Below are 18465 nucleotides of genomic sequence, written 5' to 3'. Positions count from 1 at the left end.
CTGTGCCCTTTTTGGAATAATCCTTTCATCTGGCGCAAATAATCAATGACTTCGACAATTTTATATTTTTTTACACTCAATTAACAAACGCCTTTTGTAAAGACCAAAAAAATTACAAAACCAACTACCGAATACCAATAACTAGTATAATTTGGCAGCCGGCACGTGCCAGCTATTACCTCAACAAAGAGACAAGTTAATGACATTGACTCCTCACTGCCCTGCCGCAAAAACTTCCATACAAACACCATAGACGTAACTACCACTATTATCATTAGTTCTGTACGAACGTGACGAACACGCGGCTATATCGCTCAGTAACGCATGTTGAGCCACGAGTTGCTTAGTTTCAGTTATTTATGAGTAATTTTGTGAATGACAGACAGACCAATGTGTGTTCTGTTCTGAATTTATAAAATCCTGTTTGAATCCACTGAACCGTTCTAAAGATTGTTGAATACAGGAAAATGCATGACATCTTAAGTTTACCCTTTCACTATGATAAAAATGCCGAGAAAATTAGGCATGCTGCAGAAAAGTTTTAGAAAAATTGGATTTTTATGGATTTTGTGATGATGCATTCACATATACATATGTACCCAAAAAATGCGTTACATTTAAAAGGCGTAAATGGGTAGAAGATATTTTTACTGATTATTTCCATTGATATGTCGATGAAGCCACGATCAAAAGCTATCATTTGAATAAATACTTTGTTTTTGTGTCAATTGATTTATGATGTGTCAACACAAGACACAATAATTTTGATGTTTGTATATGTTTTGTTGCGAGTGTTCGAGGAAAACACGTGAGCGTCATTTTAGCGCTCACCAACTACGCAAAAAGTCTGTAAGTGGTATTGTTTAGCTCCCTCGGGAACATTCTCTAAGGCTCATTACAAACTATCTTACTTATTGTCGCTTTACGATTAATATTTTGATAGTGTTGCCAGAGATATTCTCTTTTAGACTACTTTTAGACGTCCGCGAGTTAAGTAAATTAGTTTGCATCTTTTAATTTGAGACAAGAACCGCTCTGAACCGCGGCACAGTTCTTGAAGCAGACCAGGTTTCGTCGAGTTTGACCGTCAAGATGATTTGGTAGGAAACTCGGTCAAAAACTAAGTAAAAATAAAAAATCGAATACAACTTAAATGTAAGTTGGAAGATCAGTCTCCCACTTCTGGAAAAAGCCTCACCCGTAGACTTCCATGAATACTTTGTGTCTCTATCCAACTGCCAACAATACTGTCATGTTTGCAGCCAGCCTACACACTGCACCAACACTGACCACTTAATCCACAATTTCTGGAAAGCACAATTCCGCAGAACGCCGATGACTGAGCCGTGAAGTTCAATGATGATATGATGGGATAATGGCATCACCTGTGACGTCACACAATGATGGCATGATGGAGTACAGGTGATGTAATGACTCGCTTACGTAAGACTGTTTTTCTGTTTTTACTACTTTTTTATTTCAATGGTAAGATGGTTGGAAATTTTAAGGCGATATGTTCACAATAGTACGTCTGTTTGTTATACCAGAAAGCATAGAGAGAGGTGCATGAAATACACTCACGTTTGGCCATTAGTATTGTTAGTCACATGTAAGAATGCGAGTTTGATTTCATTAAAAGGCTCGCCCCATCACATGGAGCGATTTTATTGGCTTGTAATGACGATATTTGTGGTTTCAATTAGTTTTTATAAATGATATAAATACGTAGTAGTTAAGAAGGTAGATCATTGCATGTGACGTTATTTTGTCTTTCTTTCCCTTACGAGAAAAAGCCGTGATTTATGTGCATAATATGTATAATTGTATATCGCCCACATTAAAAGATTTTCAGTGTTTTTACAGCAGTTATCTAACCATGGATTATATAATTTTCTGTTAGTGAAGAGGTTCTCGGAATCGGTTTGATTTCAACTTTGTTTTCCAATGCTGACAATTATTATTTGCAATCACTGTTCAACACGAACTTTACCGAACAAAAACCTGCTACTGAGAATTTACTTGACAATCGTCGTTCGGGTAATAACTATTGCACAACTGCTTGTTGTCTGACGTAGTAAATACATAAGTTCACTAATTCTCTTTTTTTTTTCTTATACCGACAGCAGCTTTTTGTTCTACGCGAACTCAAATTTTGGTAAAAATAAATAAAAAATGCCAAATTACTTAAAATGTGCTAGTTTATATGCCATAAAAAATTCACGAAGAAATATCTATACCTCTAACATAATCTTGTTTAATAAATCTTGTTTAACGCTAAGTAAACGACGTTTGCATAACAAAAGTTATCAAGTTTTTCACTTTAAAGCTTCTACTGTAAAGTTCAGTTTTACGGGTTAGCGTAGTGTAAAAAGCTTCCGTCGACGTCGTATTGCATTTAAGTTAATTCAAAAAAGACCAGTTATATACCCAATAATATTAAAGACCTTAGAACGCACATAGCAACACTTTATTTACACTATAAAAAGCATAAAACTCATCACATAATATTATAAAACATTAAACTTATCTCATGAAATTGCTTGAAGTATTTAAATACGAACAATTGTGCACAAATGTCAGATATTCCCACGTTTCAGCAAATATAGTGTATTTAACATGAAATATGACTCCTTTGTTCATGAAAATACACAATTTGTTTCTACAGAAGATGAGCTAAGCTATGTTTATTTTATTTACTGAAAAATTATATTCAGTAAAATATACTTTGTATTTCTGAGTACCTACTTTGATAAAATTAAAAAATATATATATTTTAATAATTATTAAATGTTTTGCAGTTAAATGATATTCCATTTTTAATTATTAAACTACAAAATTATTTTAAGTCTGAAATACTGTTATTCGGAAATGATTGCATTTGTTACACAAGCATTAATATTACGCTATATTCTACAGCACGATTATATCTAGTAGGTATAGGCTGAAAGTAGAAAACACGCCTTTGTTTCAACGTCCGATACACGGCCTTTATAGTAGGCAACTTAGTGGATACCTTTACTTGCAAAGTTCACGGGTCTTAGCCATTTTCAAAATTTAGAGTTTGGAACTTCTGTGCAGGCTTATATAGTTGACGGTGGCCTGTTTGATACATCTAATAATTTATTTTGGACATACACTTATAATCTTGATAAATCTTGCATGCCAAGGTTTTCTACGAAGTTGTGGGACTAGAATAGAAGGCGCGTCTTATGACGTTTTTTATTTTCATGATCCTAAAATTACTGTATTTGAACGCCTCCATGGCACAGTGGTTTAGGTCTCCACGCCGCTACCATTGCGTCGGGAGATCGTGGGTTCGATTCCCACACGGTACAGTTAATTGTGCGATCCAGAAATAATTGTTTCGGGTCTGGTGTCTCTGGTGTCCGTTGTTTGTATGTTTGAAAAGTCTCAGTGCGGAGTTGTAAAAAAAAAGTACATATAAAAATACTGTTTATAATGCAGATATAGATATTAACTCCTGCACAGATAATAATTCCGAAAGGCCCGTATAAACAAACATCTCGGGAGAATTATTAAAATATTATTATCGTGTAATAATTGTTTAACAATTAAATGTAAATCAACGTTATATTTAGATTGACACAATGGCGGTCCCACGGGTGTCTTCCACACGACCCGTCTTATATTCACTGTTTAATACTTTATTACTACAGCAAACGACTTAAATGTTTAAATATATCTTAATGTTTTATATCTCAGGATAAAAATGGCTCATGTTACGAGTTTGAGCGTAGGTACTGTGCTTCAATTATGCAAAGAGCGCTACGCTAATTTATTTATTTATTTAAGGACGTCCAACAGCTTATTCTTATTTGACAATATTATTAAACTAACTGACCCGCGCAGCTTCGCTTGCGTCACATAAGAGAGAACGGGTGAAACTTTTCCCCGTTTTTGTAACATTTTTTACTGATACTCAGCAGAGTATATGAATGGGAGCACCCATTGGTCGTAGCTTGATGATATATAGCATATAGCCTTCCTCGATAAATAGGCTATCTATCACTGACATATTTTTTCATATCAGACCGTAGTTCCTGAGATTAGCGCGTTGAAACAAACAAACAAACTCTTCGCCTTTATAATAGTAGTATAGATTAAGTTACAGGCAGCCAATTACATAATTAATCAGGCCTAATAATCCGTGGGAATCCACCGTAATTAAGGAATATCTCCGCTCATACAGCTTTACGTCAAATTAGGCCAATTTGTTCAATATGATTGGGTAAAATGGACAATCATAGTAACAAAACAAACCCATGATATTAGATAACTAATCTAAGTGATTTAGTACACGTGCGTCGGAAAATTTATATTATTGTATGGAAAATAGTTTGATTATTTTGTTGGAGATTATGGGAATTTCCCCGGAAGGGAAATACCTGTATTATAGTGTGTAATTTATTTGTCTATTTTTATGTTTCAATGCTATTTAGTGAGATGTACATACTAAGTTACTTAAAGGCAACATAATAGTATAATAATAAGGTATGTGTAATTCCTAGTTTCAGATGGATAATTTTTTTACACATAATATGCTGTAACACATAATGTGCTACAGGCTTTAATTTTAATAATTGTACATTAAAATAAGCTTATTTCGTCAAAACTTTTCGACCATAAATAAACGTGGATTTAAGATACTTACGTATATTTTGGAAATCCCGATGAGACAACATAAATAAAAAACCTATTACATTCTAAAAAAGCCAATGTTTAATGTTCGCTAACATAATGGTCACCGCAAATTGCAACAAAATGTTCTAAGCGTAAACAACAGGTTATATTATTACACCTATTTTATGTGTTTCCTCGAAAATTACCACATCCAAATGTGTTTATACGGTAATGTATGGGATATTACCATTATTATCATGTAATAATACCTAATTACAGTGCGGCAGGGGTTTGTTCGTTATTTTAGTATTTAATGGTTTAGTTTTAATATGCGCTGTGTGTGGTCGGATATATTAATCATTAAATGAGCAGATTTATTGGGGCACCTACCTGAATGTTTTCGCTCGCCTCCTAATTATAATATTGGGGCTCAATGTAAATCAATAACCAAAATTATTGATGAACTTCTTATGCCAAGATAAAACGTTTACGGAATGAAACAACGTGAATTAAATAAAAAACAATTATGAGATAATTTCCCTAAACCTTGTAAACACTCATAACATTATTCAAGTACCATTTTAATGCCTCTGAAACCGTGACACCTGCCATTAGGAAAGGTTGAGTCATTATTGGAATCGAAAAACATGTTTACAAATATCTCTATCCCTTTCTCTCCACCAAGCATCCCAATCAAAAACCAAAATCTCGAATCTATCAATGGAGGATCCGCTTTTGTATAGAAGGCTGCAGATAGAGACTAATACAGAATTAAAAAGTATTTATAGTAAAACAATCAACGAAAAACAACGGCCACCCAATTTACGTGTATCTTACGCGTATTCTAAATACTACTCAATCTATTGTGTTGGAACAATTATAAGTGGACAGAAAGATCAATAGTGTGGTAAACAAAGCAGGTGGCAGTGCGGCCCAGCGCTCAGAAGTGGAGCAGGCCGGAGCAGCAGCCCTGACATGGATACTGGTGGCGTATCGATTGTGACTCTTATTAATATTACAGATAGCTTTGATCACCAACAATGAGTTGTTGTTGTCATTCGTACGGTTAGTGGTCAGAATGGCACTTCTAAAAATTTCGAATGTTAGTAATAGGTTACGTAGATCTTATAAACTTTCTTCGAACTTAATATGATTGTAAGTTATATCAAAGTGCCAATTACACAGCAACCAAAAATTTATTTATTTATTTCTTTTTAAAAGCGAGAATGTAAGCCAGCTGACTAATTTGGTAAGTCGGTCCAATTTATTACGTTTTCACAGCTGAACCAAAGTTGAACCACTCTTTGTTTCAACATTGGTTCAGCTGTGTTTTTCTGAATTTACCAAAACTACTCATGAGCATAGACGCGTGAGCCAGCTAGTGAAAAATAGTTTCACACAGACGAAGTTGCAGGCAGCAGCTTGTTCTCTAGAATGTAGTACAGACTATAGATCTGTACATCAAAGGTCATGGTCAGCGTCGGTCCGGCAGACAGCGGTGCAGCTGCGAACTTCCACAACTATGACCACCAATCTAAACTTGATTGGCTTCCGGCCAACACTCGCTTATTGGACGGCACTCGTAGAAATTGATGAACATAGTTTGTGAAATGTTTGCTTCCGATTTATTAAGTTTTACTGTTTTTTTCTTACATGCTACCGTTTTCAGGTAAAGCTATGAGAATTATACGTTAATTGTTTTGTTTAAAATGCTGAAATTCTGTCTTAGAAAGGTCTGTCTGACACTGGATTTCTATTAAAAATTAAAGGATTGTAAGTATAGTGCTTGGTATACGGCAGGCACAGTTTCAGAGCTTTTTACCCACTTGATTTGCTAAAAGATCTATTACGAGTTTGTTTTTCCACAATTGCATTAAAGGTGTAATTTCCTAAATACCGCCTGAAGCAATCCATAACCACAAGTATTCAGATTTCACAATATCAAAATAGCTATGTATATCGTGGCTATATCCGTAAGCAAATAGTCGTTTATTTCATCGACTTTCTCAATATTTCTTTTGACGAGTGTCTGTGACACAGTTGACGTAATATAGCCAACCACAGTGTCTGTCTGTCCACATTGATGGTCGGCAAACATCGGTAACCATCGGTAACCGTCGGTTAATGTCGTATAATGACAAGTCTCGCGTCACGCTCCGTTTGTCTGTACCTAGCCTATTGACGCACTTTCTATACCCTATGGAACCCTATACTTTAGTACTATAGTATTGTGCGTAATAAAAACGTATTTGATGGATGTCACTGGCAAGTATTGGCAATCGTGATGTTACAGATTTGGATATATTTTAAAAACAAAAAGTTTTGTTCATTATTATAGTTTCATCTCCTAATTCAGCCAGGTGAATTGTCGAAAATAAATGCACTCTACGTTTAATGCAAGGACCCCACCCCAACTATATTTTTTAGATTGAGCTTTGGCAGATCAAGGAGAACACTGGAAAGACAAAGATAGTTTTTTCGCGGAAGCCGGAACACAGTCACGAGGAAAAACTATTTCAGAGAATGTAATCTGTCACTGTTCCGGGCTCTGAAAAACTGTTTTTATTTTGTCAGCTTAGCCCTTAGGTCAATGACAGTGCCACTTTATTTAAGCAAAGAAAGCACGTAGGAAGGTAAGTTATGTTTCTTACTACCTCTTTGTAAACAGAGTTACATTTCGATTTAAATATTCATGAGAAAAACATGCAAAACTCTTGAGACCCATTTCAGTACAAACAACTTCAGGTGCTTTGTTGTTTGTCATAGCGGTGTACACTTTGTGGGCGTTTTGTCGCAATTACAGTTTCCACTTTTTTTCAACAGGAATAAGGACGTCTAATGTAATTAAATTCAAAGAAAACACCTTCGATTAAAGTTCGCATTTTTCTTACTACATTCCATTGATTGCAAATTTTGCTCTTACTTGCGTTCAGGTGTGTCTGTCTAATGTTACGCGTGCTTCTACAAAAACCAAAAAAATTAACATCAAAGACAAACGAAAGAAATATTAAAGAACACATATTATCAAAAACTTGCACAATCGTATAATTTTTTACTACTTATAGCAAAGATTAGGTGTACATTGACCAAAACTTTCTCTCTCCTCTCCTCTTTCATTAAAACCCATTGCAAAAAACCGACTTATATCTGACATACAAAAAATTTAAATCAAGATCGCGTCATATTCTCGTTCATATCATCGCATCGATGCCGAGTGGCCCCACACTATTTACTTACTGAGTACCGACCGGCCGTTGTCACAACTGCGCGAAACTACCCGCATTACCTATTTATTATTTTAGTTTTTTGCATAGAAATAGAATTAGATAATTTGAAAAATAAATATGTTATAATAAAGATCTTAAAAATCATCAAAGAACTCACCAAAGATTTGTTTACACACTTATTCAGACAGCACATCATTTTCACGAATGTAAATACCAATCAATTATGTCACATCACAAAAAAGCGTAAAATCGCAATCCCTTTAAGCCCTTCGGCGAAATATGTTTGTTATTCACGTTCTCACAATTGCCAGAAATACTACCAAAGGAACAAGACTGACTGCAGCCCGTACACATATAAACAATAACAAAAAATATCCAAAATAACAATTTCGTCGTCAATTCGCGGTAGTGTAAAAATAAGAGCCGAATGCATGCAAAAAGTATTGCCGAACAAAAACTGTAAGACCGAATGTTCCAAGATTTACAATAAAAGGTTTTTTGATGTGCTTCCGTTTAACTGATGGTCTGAAGCGAATCGATTAATTGTGTATTGTTCAGCTTTCTTTTGTACCACAACCTGGAACTGGCAAGTGTGGTAGACTTCGAGAACCTACTGCTAATTCGAGTTTCCGTAAACCTAAAACATTCTTGTATAAAGAGTTTTTCTACCAATCTTTACTTGACGGGAAGACAGTATGCAAGTGTGGTGTCGTTCTATTATTGGATTGTATCAATATTAAATCTACTGTTTCACGCGCCTGATCAACTAATCATGGATACGATGTACTGGATTACCACTTCTTTATTCTACTTACGCCTTTCGTTCGTTTGAACATACATATATCAACTCTCTGACTCACTGCAGGTCGCACAAAATCTTTACTCGTTTAATAAAAATTTAGCTTATACAAGGAAATATGAATTTAAACAACATTCCACCATTCTGTTTGCAAACATATTATTATGTCTGATAAAAACGAAACATCGATCGAGATGGACGTAAAAAACATATAAATAAACACTCACGTTGCAGATACGCGTGCACGGCTTCATACATACATATATTATACATACTATATACGAATAAAGGTTGTATGGTTTTCTTCTGTACATTATTAAAATAGAATGACCAGCATTCTGAAAAACCATCCAATTAGCTTTTTTTTTTTTGAAAGGTAATTACAAACTTTGGGATATTTTTTTCTAATTACTTATAGAAAATCTATCAGCGACTACCTATTTAAAACATAAATTTTTGTTTGCACTTCAAGTAGACTAGTGAAAAGCATTACGTCTGTTCGGATTGAAGCATGAGCTTCTACCGTGATTGTTAATACTTGTCTACTAAATAATTATGGGCGTATGTATTTCTATGTAGCATAATAAGTGAAATAAATGGAATTTATATTTACTCTTTGTTACAATCAAATCAAGATAACATACAATAATGTAGCAGCCACATAAATCTTGTAAATAAAAACAAATAATTATTGCGATCATTTTATCTCTCATTTATGTAATTGTTTGGGAATTAAATGGCTTTTGTTGTTTATATTTATTACTGTCTACATCCGCATCGAAACGACACCATGAAATTATATCTTAGATCACCTTCAAATATAATTAGGTATATCTGATAGTACTAGTATACTTAAGTACTACATAATTTAAAAAAAAACACCCTTTTTTATTAAGAAGATCCTTTCAAATAATTTCAATCGATAAATCCTTATGCAAAATTTGGTAATTTGGTAAATTAATTGAACTAGTGCCTGCTATAATTCAACGAAAACGTAACTACGCGTATTTCGGTTAAGTTTACCACAAATTCTATAATTTCCAAGCTTCAATTAAATTAAATTTGAAGCTTCTAAATCTACTAATATTTTAAACCTGCCTTACAAATTACTATGTATGTACTTAATATATCTTCAAGAGTCACTTGAGTTAAGTTACCGCATTGAGTTTTCGCGAAAAACTGCGAACTTTTAGGGGAACGAAAATAACTGTGATTAATTCAATTAAACAAAATATAGGACACGAAAGGCATCACGAATTGACGAATTGTATATAAACTGGATAAACTGGTGCTGCTATTTTATTTGGAACTATTTTTATTCATGTACCACAATATTTTTATCCTTTTACAATGCTTTCCACTCAACAAAACCATAAACACAAGTCTATTACACCATTGATATTAATACTACATGCAAAGATGCATATTATTGTCACACAACAATGCGAGAGTGGAACATTCCGCGGTGTGACGTCAGAGTACATTATGTTACACTACAGAAAGTGCACAGTACAAACAATAACCCGTGGATAATGCTGTAGCGGTCATGTGGTTTATTGTATTTTTATCTATTTATGTAATACTAGAGGCCGCCTGCGACTTCGTCCGCGTGAAAACCCTTCCCGTGTAAATCCCGGTCCCTCGGTAACTCCGGGATAAAAAGTAGCCTATGTGTTATTCTGGGTCTTCAGCTACCTACCTAAAAATTTTCAGTGGTATTTGCGTGAAACAGTAACAAACATCCATGGACAAACTCACAAACTTTCGCATTTATAATATTAGTAGGATAGGATATTAATAGGATGCACCGAACATCTTTAAAAAAAAATGGGAAATAAAAATAACTTTGTTCTGGGTGGTCTGTAGTAATATTCAGTTTATTCCCTGAAAACTAAATCGGCACAACCATGCTTTTTGCCGCAGTTTGTTTGGTTATTCACCCAGGTTGCACCTAGCTATCGTCTCTAACTGACTTTCTCAACTTGTCAATGATGCAAAGATTTCTAAGCTGCTTTTCATTTGTTTGAATCGGCAGCCTAGTTGTTTACGCGTTCTCATATCACATATATTTTCTTTACCTTTTAAATAACCTAAAAATAATGTACGACATTTAAAAAAAAAAACAAGAACTATTTTGATGCTCATTGTATCTATCTCCCGAACTTGGAAATCGTATACGAAAGCCGCCGCCCGTTGTGTAAACAAAGACAGTTGCCTTTTTAAAATTATTTTTACTCATGATACCTACCTACATTCTGAAGGTAAATAAATATATAATTTCATGATACTTTGTTACAATAACAATTGCAGGATATTTAAAGAACGTCCGTGAACCGAGAGTTTCCGTAAACTTTATTGTCAAACAATAATTAACATGCTTGGAGTGACATGAAACATTACAACAAACCGTTTTCTCACAATATCAAGATAATATAATACACCATCTACGCAATTCATACATAGCTTTTGATTGAGTAGATTTTGATGCATATTTATTTTATGTACCTACTCTACCTAGCTCATTCGTAGAATCTGTTGAGTATATTAGTTTCGTCTATTTATTTGATTCTATATTTTTAAAATGTTAATAATAAAAATATATGGCATCGGAGATCTATTTTGGTCTCTACGTCTCTGGTAACCTAAACGACAATTTAAAAATCCTATGTCCAGCCGCGGCCAGGAATGAAAAGCTAACCTGATAGCCAGCTAAAGTACTTACCTACTTCGTATAAATTTAAATCGATTACCAATAAACTACGAGTATGTCTTATAACAAAAGATTCAAAACAGTAGCAATAACAAAACGCAAATGACGCAAGATTTCGCGCCAATTTGTCGCGTGACGCATATCCTCATTATTTTTGGGTCGCATAATTAGCTGCATGAATGATTTACTTCTTTGACAAAAAATGCTTCGTATTAAAAACAAAATGTATCGTTCAGTGCAAAACAACAAACTCATCGAATATTTGTATGCCTTTATATTGACAGGTGCAAGAAAATAAACAAAATGTGGGCCAAGTGCGTCACGTGAAATGGGTTCCGTCATTACGTTTGTTGACTAAATTACCAATTTCTTCTAGGAAAGTCTTTATACGGGTGCCAAAACTATAATCTTAAACGTATTTCTTTAAATGCAACAAACGTGAAGCTATAGACACCTTCTAGGTAGGTAGGTATAATATTATTTACTCCGACTAAATGTAAAGAACGTGTTGACATTAGCAATGGCTTTCAAATTGTATCTACGGAACCCTAAATACGTGCACAGAACAGCAGATGTTGCAATGTCATCGATTAAAATAATTATAAAGAAATAGGTACTTTATCGAACCAAGTCTAATTGGTACATCATGACTTATTTATTCATTAAATAGCAAATTGTTTATTTACTGAATTAACTTTACGCTTATAATTATTAGGTCATGTTTAGCTATTATGTTACGTGATTAGCGAAGATGAGATAATAAATAAGATGGATTAACTAAGCTATAATTATAATGCAACGATTTTTTGTCACTGCTTCTGTATGGCCAATATTCGCAGCGGTGGCTAGTTTCATTACTACGAAACAACTGCACTTCAACGTATGGGTAGGGCTAGAGGTCGACAGTCTTGTGACAAACAGAAAATACTCGTAACATAGTAAAATAATGTTATTAAAACAGTATCACTCTGCACCTTCCACTTCATTCATACGTATCATTCAGCCATGACTACAAAAGTACAAAATGATTATTACTTACCTACGCGTACGCTGCCGCGCTGGAGCAACAGCGGCAACTTACCAAGGCTCACAAATTCGGCGCCAGCGCGGCGCGTCTCGATCCTGTGACGACACTGACTCTTCGCGCGGCGAATACATTACCAACCCACTTACGAGTTATTATCACTCAGGTTATGTTGCTTATTAATCATCACTGATCACTTTGAGCGCTAATTTTGGAAAAGCAATGCACAATGTTTGAATTTTGACTTGCTAAATGGGATCGCCATCTCGAAGGATACCTTCACAGTTTTAATCGATGGTCCATATTATCGCGCACTCTTTGCTATTATAACAAATCTCCCGACGAATTCAAGGAACTTAAACTGTGTGAATCAGGCACCGCGAAAACAATACAAACACTCAAATAATGATAAACCATCAATGGCGTCTAATATGGCGTCCTTATCGCTGTAGGTAAACACTAAAGCGTATGAAATGTCTACAATACACAGAAGTTACTATTTTTAGGTACCTAATTAATTAGGTAGGTACACCAAAAACTAAAACAAAAAACCATACTTAAATAAACGTCCTTTTTTTAACTTTAGTTTTAGCGCGCGAAATGTAACCTGTAAGCGTAAGCAAGGCCACAGGTTCGGGGGCACTGGCGGGATAGATCAAAGTACACCAAACAGTGCTTCCACGTCGCGTGCGCCGCCCGCCCAATAGCAGAGTCGCTAGGAAAGAGAGGCTTTATTGTAGTAGCATTCTTTCTCATTTTAGTTTCATTGATTCGGATATCATATAACTTGCGATCCCGGTGAACGAACTTTATACTAAAGTTTATTATGTACCTACCTACCTATAGACTGTGGAAGTTTATAAAGCATGGAAGTAGTAATAATATTATGACTTCCATATTTTAAAGTCAATAAGGTTGATAATTCGCTTATTAATATAAATAATAACTTAGATAGGATTGCATTGGCAAATTGTTGGAGAATCGAAATCACGATTTCCATGGCAGTCTCTGTCCCTGGGCGTAGCGTAGCCAGGTCGCCACACCTAATAGTCGGGCAGACCAGCCAGTTTTTATCGGACATTTGGTTAAAAAAGCCGGACACCCTACCCTATAAGTATTATTGAGGATTTTGTCGTAGTATTAATAGGTACCTATGACAATTTTTTTAAATGTAAAATCAAGTCATTTTGATTACGCTCGGCGGCAGTGCTCGCTTGTTTGCGAAATGTAAAAAGCCTAACAAAACCCGGACAAGACGGACACCGTTTATTTTAGCCGGACATGCAATCAAAAAGCCTAACTAGGTATGTCCGGCTTTATCCGAACGCCTGACAACGCTACCTGGGCGCAATATTTTCCTTCCGTAAATTTTATATTCACTTGATATCGGTTAATTAATATGATCACCACATTCCACAAATGTATTTAATCTTTTTTATCACAAAAAACTAATGATGTTATAAGCTGTCCGACTGTTATTATTGCTTTTTATAATGGTTTTTATCACAACTGTTCGAAAATGAATATCGAGAGATTTTTTTGAGTGATGCAGATTTTGTACATCGAATAAACATAGCATTAAATATATGCCAGTAAGCTTATTCTGGCATTAAAAAATGACGGGCTAAATAATATTAGTAGTTTACCCGGGTTTACATAGGTGCTTACTTGTGAAGTTGAAGATACCTACCTACTTGTTTGGATTTTGAAGAGGTATCTGTTTGTAAGATTTAAAATTTAGTAAAAAAAACCACGCAAGATTTAATTTCTAATGTATTCGCAGTTGTTTTTTAGTAGAAATATACCGTATCACGGCACTTAGGTTACGGTGTACGTGTAATTAGTAGATGCGCACGCGCTCACGTGCCTGCCAGCACGGGCGCCGCAACGTGCCGCGCTGCGGTTTGCGGCACCTCTGTTGTGCAGCGTTACCTTACAGGAAGTACCATGTTATATGTTTTCTCTGCGGTTACAGATCATAGATATTATTGATACTGACCTAGGCGTTGTGTAAGTAGCTACTATTTTATATTGTTTGATATCACCGCATGTAGATTGTAAGTTAAAAATAAATATAGGAAAAAACATTTTGTATCTATTCAGTTTCTCGAAACAAATTGAGTCAACTGTTCTTATGAGTGATTTTACAATCATCACCCAGAACAGTATATCACACATAGAAGACCGGTTACATAGGTAATTATGTCCTGTTCCTAACTTCTACTCTATTTCCTAACTTCCTATTTCAAGGCGTTTACTTTAGAGGCATCGTAGAAATAAATTCATAATTAGGTATTATAGGTGTATTTTGCATAGATGTGTGAATGTCTCTATGGTAATGTATGCTACTGCCGATGCCGATCACTATTGGAATTCAATTCGAGTAACGTACCTGGCACATGGTAACATTCTCGTCCTCTATTAGATGGGATTGGGAATAATATTGAGACTGCCTAAACATGGACGACGATCATGTTTTGTTATAAATATTTGTATAATTAGCAGCCGACAAATCTTTCCTCTTGGCAATAAAACTATTTCTGTTATTCCCAGTACCTACCTACATCTTAAATGCATGCACGTATTCGCAGGTAGGTATTATTTTGACCTGTCATACCCACGTTATCATCCAATCAGCGCCTGATAAAAAATTCACGTATTTAAAAACATAAACCTTTAGGGAACCTGCTGCCATTTTATGCGATTGTTGATAGAGGTCTCTAATTCGATTCCATAAAAGTCTGTTAGTGAATACTATATAGTAATGGTTGCCCCGAGCTCGGTAAGCGTCCGTATTTGGCAGTTTACTCGCAATACATGAATCTTGTAATTAATTGCGAAACATGCGTCTTTTAGGCCCGATATCACCTCTTCTAAATATCTATCAGATAGTTAATCAGCCTTCTACGCGAACTAAGCACAATAGCCTGTTCCTGTATTTTACAAATGCCATATTATGAACAAGGGTTTGTTGTGTATGTGTAACCAACTTCCCTTACGTATAGTCTAGGCGTAAAGGCTTTGCAAGCCTTTCACTTCAGGTATTAAAGGCATTTTGTCAGGGTAACAAAACACATGAAATAAAAAGCAGTAGTAAATTTTTTTGGGTTTTTATTTTACGCTTAGCTTACTTATCAGGAAGGTGTTTAGATCCTGGAGGGATACAACATCTGAAACAAACAAACATTACATATTAGTTTACGAAGATATGTCAACTAACTATGACTGTTTGTGGTGAGAAATATCAGTCAAATTGTGTCCACATTAAATTCAGGTTTCAAATGTCTAAGCATCATTTAGAATTTTATTATAACAGTGTAATATAGTGTGTAACTTGAACATTCCTATGATAATACTATTTTTTATTTGATATCAATGTAAAGAAATCTGCAGCGGTGGTGCAAGTGGCATAGTTTTGCTTGAACCCCATGAATTAAATATTTTATGTTTGGAAATAAGAAATAGTCTATAAAAGAAAGATAGCAGTACCCTCATTTGTCTACTCCTGAGATAGTTATTTAGAAAGCTATCATCTCTAGGTATGGCCATTTCCATATACTAGCATGATTGATTTATACTAATGCACAGAACCAGACAAACTCGACAAAATTGGATGAAATATAAGATTCACCTGTTACTATAGAGGCTGTGATAAAGCCTTTAATAAGTAAAAATTCCCAGATGACCTTCTGACAATCAATGACTACATTCCCACACTTTCCACAAAGTTTGTAACATTGTGGAGAAAAGAATGGTTGGCCTAGCTTCTGTGTTACCAAACCTAGCTATTTCCAAGGGGTGCTTCAGAGAAGCTCCTCTCATGCATCCCCTACTACTCCTTAGAATATGTACTCACCACGCGAATTCTGTGTCCCATAGCCTGTGCGGGCAGGTTGGACTTGAAGCGAGCACGCACGCCGCCGGAGTTGCCGTGCGGGCGCGTGACCTTGCCCCAGATGGCGCGCAGCTTGGTCTTCTTCCCGCGCGGCCCGCCGGCGATCGGTGTCCTCTTCTTAGCGCGGTACACGTACACGCAACGCTTGCCGGCGTAGAACACTGCGTCGTCGCGGCTCTTTGTGCCTTCGATCTGGAAATTATAGAATAATGGTTATTGCTGATGTTATGCAAAGGGGCTTTGGTCCCTGTAGGCGGTAGATAATCAGTTAAAATTTTGTCCACACAATGGTTCAGGTTTCAAATGTCTAGACATCATCTTAGTATTGTTAGTTTAAATAAGGCAGTCATTGATACACTCCATATTTTAAAGTTGTCATGTGAACTTTCTTTAGAACTGGTGGCAGTGTAATACCCATTATTGGTCTGCTAAAACTATGTACTGTGTAAAATAAAAGGGCTAATATTAACAAGGATTTATAAAACATACTTTACGTTGACTTATAAAGGAAATTGTTGGGCACTTTTTCATGCTGCATGCCGCAAAACTCAAAACTTCAAACCGGATGAGGGTAACAGGTGGGTAATGTAATGTATTAGCGTAGTAATGGATTCTCATTTACATTAACTAACCAACTATTTCGTATTCTGTTTGGTTTTCACGCTAAGCCATTGAACTTGACCCTCATCAAGGCAATCATCATAAGAAGGCAAGAATCAATCAAACATAGTCACAAATCTTTGTCTGCAACCGATTTATAACTTGCAAACAAGAATAGCATCAACCAAGACATTCCCTATATCAATTATTAGGGGACGAGTGCGAGATGAGCTACGAAGCAAAGCATCAAATTAAGTGAAAGAATATGAAAACTCAATATTTACAAAACAAATTTAACTCTTTTTACTATTGTAGTCATTGTATCAGTGAAAGGCAGTTAACTCAAATAACTTTTTCTTCATAATCTGTTACCTGGCAAGTGCCTACTTCAGTAGCAGTTAGCAGTAACAGATAGTACTGAAAAGCTTTTAGAGGTTATGTTTCATGATAACAATCAAAACAATACCTCATAAAGCCTGAAAGGCAAACTAGTGAGCAATAACCCTACTTTTGATAATTACAGCTGCCTTACATCTTCTATTAAAAAAGTATTTATTCATTTATTGAGTGTATTGTTGTATTCAAACAAGATCTATAAGAACTTTATAACCCTCATGGTAATGATAACCTTACCAATGATAACCAGCACTAACCTGTCACTAACTAGCAAACCATTTTCACATAAAGATTAGAAAGTAAAGGTAACTCCTTACCTTCAGCAGGGCTGTGTTTTCGTGCTGGTTGCGCAGACCACGCTTGTATCCTGTGAACACGGCCTTAGCGTACAGCCTGCCGTGACGGGGCTTAGACGATACTTTGCGTATCGCCTTCGGGGGCTCCGCGGGCGCCGCTGGGGCAGCCTTGGCGGCCTTCTCTTTAGGTGCCTTGGTTTTAGGCGCCTTCGCCTTGGGCGCTGTCGATGGCGCTGCGTCAGCCATTCCTAAAACACCACTCAAAGTTACAAAATTGTACACAACCACGAACTCAGACGGCTGATAGGTTATGTTGACATCCGACACTAATCGCGATTTATCTCCTTGAATAAAATAAATCTAACATTTTTATATACGCCGGAGAAGAGGGCCATGATGTATTTTTCAAGAATTACACTTATTTTTCATTCAAACTGAATATTTTACGAAAAATATAACAAATTTTAGCACACCAACCGTTTGTTATTTTCCTTTGGAAATGAAAGAACGGGACACGGTGTTGCCAGCACTAATCAAAAAAATTCTTACATCCAAAAATAGGCCTCGTAGCTAAAAAAAATAAATTTCTTTAAACGTGGATATATTGTTTTCATGCTTTCTCATTTAATGTTATTTTGTAACTGTTTAACATTTATGCTCAACCTATTCATGAATAAGCGAACACCACATAATTAAGCAATTTATTTTACAAACACTTTTGTTACCATTTAGTAGAAAGTTTACCACTGGTATTGTTACTATCGTTTAGAAATGAACTATTCGTCGATTAAAGTTTATGCCATCATTATCAATTACAATTATTTTCAAGATATTTTATTTTTAATTAGAAGTTTCTGGTACCTGTTTATTTGCTATT

At 35.5% G+C, this 18465-nt stretch overlaps 1 protein-coding gene across 1 annotated transcript; it reads right to left on the bottom strand.

Moving 5' to 3' along the window:
- Positions 1-15495: 15495 nt before the first annotated feature.
- Positions 15496-18174, bottom strand: RpL35A (ribosomal protein L35A). The gene is made up of 4 exons (XM_076123596.1): positions 18066-18174; positions 17610-17836; positions 16258-16488; positions 15496-15571 (listed from the first exon to the last, which is right to left on the bottom strand). The coding sequence occupies exons 2-4, from the start codon at positions 17832-17834 to the stop codon at positions 15548-15550; spliced, it is 480 nt and encodes a 159-aa protein (XP_075979711.1). The 5' UTR covers positions 17835-17836; positions 18066-18174; the 3' UTR covers positions 15496-15547.
- Between the last annotated feature and the right edge of the window lie 291 nt (positions 18175-18465).

This window comes from Anticarsia gemmatalis, chromosome 2, assembly GCF_050436995.1.
Source record: "Anticarsia gemmatalis isolate Benzon Research Colony breed Stoneville strain chromosome 2, ilAntGemm2 primary, whole genome shotgun sequence".
Lineage (NCBI taxonomy): Eukaryota > Metazoa > Arthropoda > Insecta > Lepidoptera > Erebidae > Anticarsia > Anticarsia gemmatalis.
Note: the sequence above shows the minus strand (reverse complement) of the source record. Positions and strands in the feature narration are given on the sequence as shown.

Coding starts and splice junctions, on each gene's coding strand:
- RpL35A (XM_076123596.1), bottom strand. CDS start 17,834: ATGGCTGACGCAGCGCCATCGACAGCGCCCAAGGCGAAGGCGCCTAAA. Junction 16,489..17,609: donor AAAACACAGCCCTGCTGAAG/GTAAGGAGTTAC, acceptor TATAATTTCCAG/ATCGAAGGCACAAAGAGCCG. Junction 15,572..16,257: donor TGGGACACAGAATTCGCGTG/GTGAGTACATAT, acceptor TGTTTGTTTCAG/ATGTTGTATCCCTCCAGGAT.